The sequence below is a fragment of the Periophthalmus magnuspinnatus genome, chromosome 11, assembly GCF_009829125.3.
Source record: "Periophthalmus magnuspinnatus isolate fPerMag1 chromosome 11, fPerMag1.2.pri, whole genome shotgun sequence".
Taxonomy (NCBI): Eukaryota; Metazoa; Chordata; class Actinopteri; order Gobiiformes; family Gobiidae; genus Periophthalmus; species Periophthalmus magnuspinnatus.
Window position 1 is genome coordinate 23107088 of NC_047136.2, and position 9795 is coordinate 23116882.

At 36.6% G+C, this 9795-nt stretch overlaps 1 protein-coding gene across 1 annotated transcript in view; it reads left to right on the forward strand.

Annotated features, from left to right (window-relative positions):
* slc44a4 (solute carrier family 44 member 4) overlaps positions 1-9300 on the forward strand; it is a 30468-nt gene extending 21168 nt beyond the window's left edge. The window contains exons 10-22 of the mRNA XM_033975129.2: positions 174-286; positions 586-708; positions 2087-2186; positions 2831-2923; positions 3775-3877; positions 4040-4299; positions 5088-5182; positions 5257-5360; positions 6134-6207; positions 6613-6683; positions 6782-6876; positions 7387-7471; positions 7801-9300. Coding sequence (XP_033831020.1) covers positions 174-286; positions 586-708; positions 2087-2186; positions 2831-2923; positions 3775-3877; positions 4040-4299; positions 5088-5182; positions 5257-5360; positions 6134-6207; positions 6613-6683; positions 6782-6876; positions 7387-7471; positions 7801-7892 — 1408 coding nt within the window. The 3' untranslated portion in view covers positions 7893-9300. The remainder of the gene's footprint in view (positions 1-173; positions 287-585; positions 709-2086; positions 2187-2830; positions 2924-3774; positions 3878-4039; positions 4300-5087; positions 5183-5256; positions 5361-6133; positions 6208-6612; positions 6684-6781; positions 6877-7386; positions 7472-7800) is intronic.
* The last annotated feature ends 495 nt before the right edge of the window (positions 9301-9795 follow it).

Here is a 9795-nt window from a genome sequence, read left to right on the forward strand (position 1 = left end):
TGATCATATTTTGTATTGTACGTTCAGACATCATGATCGATTTAAACTGAATAAAATTAAATGGAGTCTATTAATTCATGAATCATTATCAAGCTCAAAATGGAAATCTTCATTAATAATAATAATAATAATAATAAGAAGAAGAAGAATTTGTCATCCTTCCTCTGTCTCAGTGGTTTGCTGATCGCCATGGTGACCAGTCTGCTGTTCCTGCTGCTGCTGAGGTTCACGGCCCCAGTCATGGTTTGGGTCCTGATCTTCGGGGTCTTGGGCACTGGAGCTTATGGTAATGTCTCATAAATGTAACAATGACACAAAAATAAAAATAAAAAAATCAATCATCTTTTAACGGAAACATGGAAAACACCATATGAATTTGTTGTATGGCCAAGACTGATCTAACTACCCAACCTACAGCCCCCAGTTATTTTCATCAGAAGTTCTGTGTAGTTAAATGAATCTAGTTAGCCAGGTCTTATTAAGTTTACCAGTGTTTAAAGAGCCACTGACTTAGAACATAAACAAAAATAAATGCATTTATGGGAGCACTGAAATACCTAAAACTGTATCATAATGTTCCTTTAGGGATATGGCACTGTTACAGGGAATACGACAACTACAAGAAGCAGTCAGCCTCCATCTCAGATGTCGGCTTTACCACGAACTTCAATGTTTATCTGCAAGTCCAGGAGACATGGCTGGCCTTTTGTAAGTTGGAAATGCATTGTAACAGGTTCTACTCATGATCTCAAACAGCACAGCAGAGGCTAATATATCAATATATCAATTGACAGTTTAAAACAACATCTCCAAACAGGAAATACAATGTTGAACAATGTTGAAGATTTTGTCAGGGAATCTGAAACTAATTTGTTGGGGAAATTGTATCAAGGACGGCTCTGACTCAGTCCTTGTGATCTGGCCTACATCATCAGAGGTTATAATACTCCCTACAACAGAAGGACAGTCAGATTTGAATAGACAATAGCACAGTGCGTTCATTCCTCCTATAATTAAGGTAAATTAACTTCTCCTGCGTCACGATGTCGGTGACAATAAAAAGATTAACAGCTGTAAGTAAATAAACTGATCTTAAGACAAGTGCCATTCATTTTATGGCGGAAGTTGGTCCTTGTTCTGTGTCATAAACCACAGATGGAGCGGTTAGTGATTAGGGTTAGAGTGGTTCTATGTAACTGGTTGATAACAGGACAGCACGATTTGGGAAAAACACATCCAATGATGATTTTTCTGACAGGCTTTGCAATTGTGATTAGATTAGATTTATGTTTTAATAATTCTTTAACTTAATCTGCAAATGGATGGTAGTCTCGGACACATCTGCAGCCTGCCCGCCCTGGTTTAGTCCTGGTTTAGTCCCGGTTTAGTCCCGGTTTAGTCCTGATTTAGTCCTGATTTAGTCATGGTTTAGTCATGGTTTAGTCCTGGTTTAGTCCCGATTTAGTCCTGATTTAGTCCTGATTTAGTCATGGGTTTAGTCCTGGTTCTGTCCTGGTTCAGCCCATGGGAGAGGATCTCTCCTTTGCTGTGGTTCTCCTTGAAGTTTGTCTTTTACCTAATGTTTTTTTTTCTAGTTTTTCCTTGCCAAAAAGGAGGGTCTAAGAACAGGGGATGTTCTGGGACAGTTATCCATTTGCCTGTTTTTTTTTATAAATGTTGGTTAAGTTTTCTGACTTTCTGTTGGTTAAATCATTAACCTTGTTTAGCACTAAAAGCTAATTGCTGTTGTGAATTTGGGTTTTACAAAAATAAATTGAATTAGTCTAATCCAGTGTAATTTGTATGTCCATATTTAAAAAAAAATAAAAATAAAACACATGTCCAGAAGAATTTACAAGAAGAATTTGCAAAAAGACTGAACTATTAATTAAGTTAATTTAGAATCACATTTCAGGTAATATTTGTAGAGATTTAAACTATGGTTAGCAGCTTTTTACGCAGAATAAGACACAATATTTGGGGGGAAATTGTGCTTGTTGCTAATAGCATCCATTCATATTGTGATTTTGATTCCATAGCTGTTAATCGTGTGGCTCCAGTTGATAACATATTTTATGTCCCACAGTGATCATCATCTCTGTTGTGGAGGTCATTCTAATCCTGACCCTGATCTTTCTGAGAAAGAGGATCCTCATTGCTATCGCTCTCATCCAGGAGTCCAGCAAGTACGGCCTCCAGTGCCCAAACATTTCAACAAACCAAACCTCCTAGCAGCTATTGTATTTAGCCAAATTTAAACTGCTTTACTCCCCAGTGTGCCAGCAGGTGAAGTTGTTGTGCCTTCTGCTAGCATACAAAAGACAGGGCTTTCACATGTTCACAAAACACTTATATAATCTAGCTCAGCCATGGGCAAACTCCGGCTCGGGGGCCACACCTTTGGGTTTATTAATCCACCCCGCCGAACGTGATCAAATTACTGTATATTAAAATAGATAAGGGTAAACCTTGTTCAAAGTTTTTCTGATGTGTTTATTTAACTGAAAACTTTAATAAATTCATTATTAATTTAATTAATGCATTTGAAAAACAATGTGTGCAATGAGCCTATTCATGCTTTGCTACATGTTACAGACCAAATCCCTAATGTAATATATACACATATATATCCTGCCCCGGCCCCCTTGTCAAATTTTAGAACCCATTGTGGCCCGTATGTCAAAAAGTTGGCCCACCCCTGATCGAGCTGGTAAAAAGTAAAGAAATAAAAATTTTGACTCAAGAAGATTCTGTTTTGTTTTGTTTATTTTTCATAGCGAGGCACTTAAAATTAAATATATTAACCACAGTCATATGTTTACCTCCCCAGAGCGGTGGGTTACATGATGTCCTCTCTGGTCTACCCTCTGGTCACCTTCATCATGCTGCTGGTGTGTGTGGCCTACTGGGGAGCCACTGCCCTGTATCCTTTATCACTCAAGTCTAATAATAGCAGTAGCACAGGTGGACAGTGATGGATCACACTTAAACTGCCAGGAAATAATGGTGGTATTTTGAATAGATTTGTGTTGGACTGGTTGGAAAACATGGAAATTTAGAGTCATTTAAATATGAGTAAATGTATTGGTTGGTTTCAGGTGACATCACAACAATAATATTTAATTCAGATGGGGACGGCTAAAATTTATATTGTTAAAATGCAGATTTATGTTGTAAAACAGTGAGCTCTTGGGTCTAGTCACTAATAGAAATGATTAGGTTTAACATTTATTTCATGGCAAATTACAATATAATTAAGAGGAAAAACTGGCCCCCTCCCATCTGGAAGTATGACATCTGAACATTACATAGGATCTGAAGACCACCACTTCAGTTGATTATTTGTTGTACATATTGGTGGTTTTCAGATTCTACAATTGATTACATTGTACTTTTGTAATAATATATTATATTAATGTAAGTAAATTCACAAATGTTGAACCTGATCATTTATATTTGTGAATAGACTGAAGAACACGCTATATGTGAAAAGAATTGTGCATTTTAGTAATATTAATTTTACCTGCCCCCATCTGTATTAAATATTATTGACCTACTCGAAGGTTGTGATGTCACCTGAAACCCAGACTAGACCAGCATTTTCACCAAATCTTTGTGCGTTTCCTTGAATAATAGTATTTTTTTTATAATGGTACAATTATTGGTTACAAGTTTTAGCTACTTGGCTCTACTCTCCTCTAAACAACATTTCAGTTTTGTCATTCCAAAATAAGAAGTGTGAGAAAAGTGTATTTCCTGAGTGAGTGTCCACAGATATCTGGCCACTTCAGGAGCTCCTATTTACAAAGTGGTGGCTCTGAACTCGACGATGGAGGGATGCCAGAAGGTCAACGGTTCTGAGCTATGTGACCCTCAGGTAAAACTTTGAGTGTCATTTCCCTTAAAGAGCCTGTAAAGTGCCACACAAACCTGGATTAAGATAAAACTGTAGTCCACTCAAAATCAGTTGTGATGACAATAGTTTGATAAACACTTGCGTAATCACTAACACTGCTTTCTGTTTTCTTGTCTGCCACAGAAATTCAATGCATCAGAATACCCAGAATGCCCCTCTGCCAGCTGCATATTCTTCAATTACAACAATGAAGGCCTGTTTCAGCAGAACATGTTTAACCTGCAGATCTACAACGCCGTGGCCTTTCTGTGGTGTGTGAACTTTGTGATTGCCCTGGGACAGTGCACTCTGGCTGGGGCGTTTGCGTCGTATTATTGGGCCTTCAATAAACCCTCAGATATCCCCATGTTCCCTGTCTGCGGCTCCTTCATACGGGCCCTCAGGTAAGACTATATACTTTGTTATTGTATTCATGGGTTTTTATGGAACTGCACTGTATCTAATCAAAATACCAATTTGAGTTGGCACGATTGTCAAATCACAACAACTGTTTAGATAATAGACCTGTATAAACACATTCACACATTCAGTTCATATTTTGTTCTTTCAAATTTTAAGGCTGCTGGAGTTGTTTACAATGTGCACTCTGAACAGAATACTACTTTTGTTTTCCTGTTAGACATTGAGATCTTATGTCATGGATCAAATGTTATTGGTAAAATCTACCATCTCTGTTATAAGCTGGCAAACTGTCCATAGAGATGCACTAGCATAAATAGTAGTCAGTGTAGTCAAGTAGTTGGCATCGTAAAATTTAACATCAGGCAAACTGAACAAAGAAAGGTTGGCACTGGGATTCTAACTCCCACAGATGAATGCTGCTGTTGTGTCCTTGGGCAAGACACTTAACGCTCCTCACCCCCAGTGTCTGTGTACACTGGTGTATGAATGCGTGTGTGAATGGGTGAGTGGTTCCTTGATGTAAAGTCTTGAAGGTGGAAAAACACTGTATAAAAACCCACCTGGCATTTGGTTCTAGCGTGACATGATATCTTGGTGTTTTACTGTTTTATTGCTCTTTGCCTATGTGTTGTATTTTATGTGTACTTGGGCAGCTTAAGTTGTATTTTAAATGCACTGTATAAATGAAATTGAACTGAATAAAAATGTGACTTTTACTATATAATTTATTTATTTAAGTGGACTAATATTAGTTGTAATATTGTTTCAGATATCATGTGGGCTCACTGGCGTTCGGAGCCCTGATTTTGACTCTGGTGCAGATCGTGAGAATCATCTTGGAATACATTGACCACAAAACCAGATGTGAGCAGGACATGACATGAGATGTTTCTGCACATGTACTCTGATTTTTTCATAGTTATGTTTGGTTTTTTTAGCGGCTCAAAACTCGTGCGCCCGGTTCATCCTGTGCTGTCTGAAGTGCTGCTTCTGGTGCCTCGAGAAGTTCATCAAGTTTCTCAACAGAAACGCCTACATCATGGTGAACCTGAAATCACACATCATACATCACTTGTATTTATAAAACATCAGACCGTATTGTTTATAGATCACCAGTACAGGCACAGTATGTGGGTGTATTGTAATTCAGAATTACACTTAAAATCTAAATATTATATTTTTTGGATGGGCAAAAGACTGAACACAATACCAGTATCAGAGAATCTACTCATGTTAGTTTTAAAGGTCCTATATTATACAAAGTTGACTCTTGTGAGCTTTAAGTCATGTTATAATGTTGTTACCACCTCAGAAACACACCTAGAGTTGTGTTTTGTTTCATTCACACATATTTGATCCAGTATTATTACTCTGTCTACATTTCCAAAACTCAAAATGCTCATTTCCACCTAGCAATGTCATTAAAAACAGAGCACTTCCTGTATATGACATGACATCACAAGGGGAAACAGTGTTTTCGGTTTGAGAGAAGAGCACAGCCTAAATATGCAGGCTTTGCGTGTTAAACAAGTGTAAAACAACTCTGGGTGTGTCATTGTTAAGAAAGTAGCATAATATGGGCTCTTTACAGAAAGTCTCTGTACTGATCTCAATGGGTGTCTGCAGTCACCCCAATCATAACTGCTGGTTTTCAGATCAAAATTAGAAATGTCTGTTTTTCTACTCTACACAAACAAAAACAAATGGGTAGAATTATTACATACATTTACAGATGATGTATGGGTGTTTTTAGTATACAGAGTTTTTCTATTGTGAATTATATAATGAAATTAAGTCTTCGTTTGATCTTGGCAGATTGCCATTTATGGTAAAAACTTCTGCGTCTCTGCCAAAAACGCCTTCATGCTGCTGATGAGAAACATCATAAGGTCAGTGCCACGTCTCAACTAGATTTTAATACTTAGAATTTCATATTTAAATTATTTATTGGCTATTTTCAGATTATCTAGATTTCAGTAATAATCCACATCACTAAATGTGTATGAACTGTGATCATTTTTACATGCCCATTAGATTTAAAACACTACAGGCCTAAAGACTAGTGAGCATGAAACAAAGGCCAGAAATGTATACATTTTTAAAGGTTTGTAACTTCAAACCGTCAATGTGTTTCGAACACATTGACAATATTATGGCAGTTTAAAAATCAAAATATACAAATGTTCTTTTTGTTTTTTTCATTAAGGAGTTCTCTTCAGAATGACATACTGACTTTGTAAATGACCAAAAATGATTAACTCCTTAGATGCCCTCTAATCCGTGTCTGTTCTCAGGGTGGTGGTGCTGGATAAAGTCACTGATTTGCTGCTGTTCTTTGGGAAGCTCTTGGTCGTTGGAGGAGTCGGTGAGAGTCAATATTAGTTTAAGTTTAATATATAGTTCAGAGTAAACTTTAGCTATTAGTTATTTTTAAATCTTTATAACTTTCTGTTTTCTTTTTAGGCGTGTTGTCCTTCTTTTTCTTCTCGGGACAAATCCCTTTGCCAGGCTCCTCCTTCCCCTCTGAAAGCCTCAACTATTACTGGATGCCCATCATTGTGAGTTTTGACTCATTTTATTTCCTAATGCTTAGACATATTTCACATTTTACATTTGTCTCTTATCACTTACAAACACACTAACATTTACCAATACTACATTACCTTTTGTGAAGTCAAGCAAAAAATGAAATTATTGTTGGCAACTCTCTGGTGAAGAAACAATGATAGAGCTTAAGAGAATTAACATAACAGAACCATTTGTGTAAAGTACAAGAAAATATGCAATTGAAAATAAAGATAAAAAACTCCTACTACTGAAATGTAGCCAGCTATCTACAATATTAGAACAAAGCTTGAATAGACTAAAACATGTAGAAATAAAGTAGAGTAAAAGTATAAGGCTCCAAAGCTGTTATGTAGAAGTGCAGTAAATACATGTACAGTCAAATTCTCCTTCAGTACGAGTCACATTTAACCTTCAGGGCTACGCAAACATGAATCTGCCCAGAGCTGGTTGAGTTACATTACTGATTGTGTGTTTCCCGTTTGTTTTTAACCCTTTTTCAGACGGTGGTGTTTGGGAGTTACCTCATCGCTCACGGTTTCTTCAGTGTCTACAACATGTGTGTCGACACGCTCTTCCTCTGCTTCTGTGAGTCTCAAACTAAAAACATGGCACCTTTTTAAGTATAATCAAACTATGAGCAGTGGAAACCATATACATATTTGCATGAAAAAAGTAAAAGAAACTTTGATAATAATCTTGGAAGAAACTGAAGCTCTTTGAAGTTTTTAAACAGACCAGAGTGATGTTTTCTGCACAAGTGTCATGTGTTGTTTATTTGATCCTAAGGATTTCTTAAAGACTTCTTGTTAACATGGAAATGTAATTTCTTTGCCTGGGAAAAAAAACATGCATTGTTACTGTGAGCCTCTGCACAGATCTGATCTGTAACTTTTTTTGTGTCATTTTTGTTCCAGTGGAGGATCTGGAGAGGAACGATGGCTCTACACAGAAACCGTACTTCATGTCCAAAAACCTGATGAAAATCCTCAACAAGAAAAACAAATGAAGATGCGATTTCCTAAATGTGTCAAATGATTTCAGATTCAGGCTCATTTTTATCTTTTTAAATAAGTTTACTGAAAACCATTTGCTGATTTTGCACTTTTTCAGTTGTGTTTTTGTACTATACATAAAGACTGATTATAATTATATTTCATGACGTTAAGTGCCTCAGGTTAATAACTGTACAGAACGGCATTAATACAACTATATTTTTGCTGGACGGATGGAACCAATCTGTTTCTTTGTCAAATACTAAAATGATTCATAAAGTTAAGAATATTAAATAATGCTTTTATAATATTTTAAATAAAACATTTATTACATTAAACTTGTTTGTAAATACGTTTAACCATAGACTCAATTATTGGTCTACATCCTCTCAGCTCACGTCAAGTGCACTTTTACTACAAGACCTGTCACTATTACACATTTTAGAGTGTTATATTACAGAAAATACTACTATAACCTGTAATATTTTAGGCCACATAATGGCACTGACACCAAAACCCATAATTATTTTCCCGCTAAACCCTCTACTAAATTATAGACACTATAGATCTCAATAAAATAATAATACGACATAACACTTGTATGTAGCACTTTTCATGACACTCAAAGACGCTTCACATGGTTCAAAACAAAACACAAATGAAAGAAACAGATGAAACTCACCTGTTCATATCTGAATCTTTTTTTCAGAACTTTTTGGAAGATGAGTGTGGATGAGTCTCTGATGTGTTTTTGGGCTGGGAGTTCTAGAGGGTGGGGGCAGCAGCGGAGATGGCCCTGTTCCCCCAGATCTTGTCCTGTTGGGGGGAGATAGGAGGTTGGTGTCATCGGATCGGATGGGCATGGGTGGGTAGTGTGGCGGTGGAGGAGCTCAGCTGATATGCTGAATGAATAAAAGAAATATCCCAAAATAACACTGAACATTTTCTCATTCAGTAAGTGATTATAACAGGACGACTATTCATGACGACATAAAGCTCCTCTTTGATCTTTATTTAAAGGCGCATTATGTAACTTTTCACATGGAAGGGCTGCCATCTGCATGTTTCTAAAGAGACGTTATTGCTTTCTCAATAATGTTAGCCAATATGGTATAAACTTGTCTGTCTACATGGAGACAAGCAGGGGACTCGATGCCACCAGGCAAAGTTACAGGTCAGATCTGTGAAGATGTATATATATATATATTGAAGATCTGTCAAGGTATATTTATTAAGAAAATGTAACTGAATAAATGGAAGAACTGCCATACTGTGAAAAGATCTACTCAAAAACTAAAAATGCCTGAAAAGTGTCCCCATGTTCACTATCCCTCCTGTGTACATGTCCAAACCCTCTCAGTCCACATGGAGGCAGTGTTGAGTAGACTAATGACAGGACACATGACAATTTTGTTCAACCTTTAATTTTCCGATTCAGTTTGAGTTTTGAACGACGCTTTCACAATGTAGTTTAGTGTCTTAATACGAAGTGTGAGTGAAATTACCCATGAACCATCTGTCCATCCACAGAACTGAACACTTTTAAAAACTTGACAGAACAAAAATAATTAGCATTTTGTATCATTGTGTCATTGTAACAAGCATTTTTTACATCTTTTGATCCTCTTGTTTAAACGGAGTAGTTTATAAATACACAGGCTTTTAGTGCTTGGAGTTAGTGTCAGTCACATAACAGGCAAAAGCATATGCTACTGTAAAAGAGTGGACAGATTTGACACTAAAAAGAACCTGAAAATATCTAAAATTTATCTAGAGTTTTCTTATGGAGGACCAAACTTTAAATGAAATATAAAGAAATGTAGTTTACACTTTAATTTTCAACATAAATTATTCATATTTCGTAGCATTTTTAGAGGCCGAGGAAACTATTGAAGGTTGAATGATGGAAAAAGTATC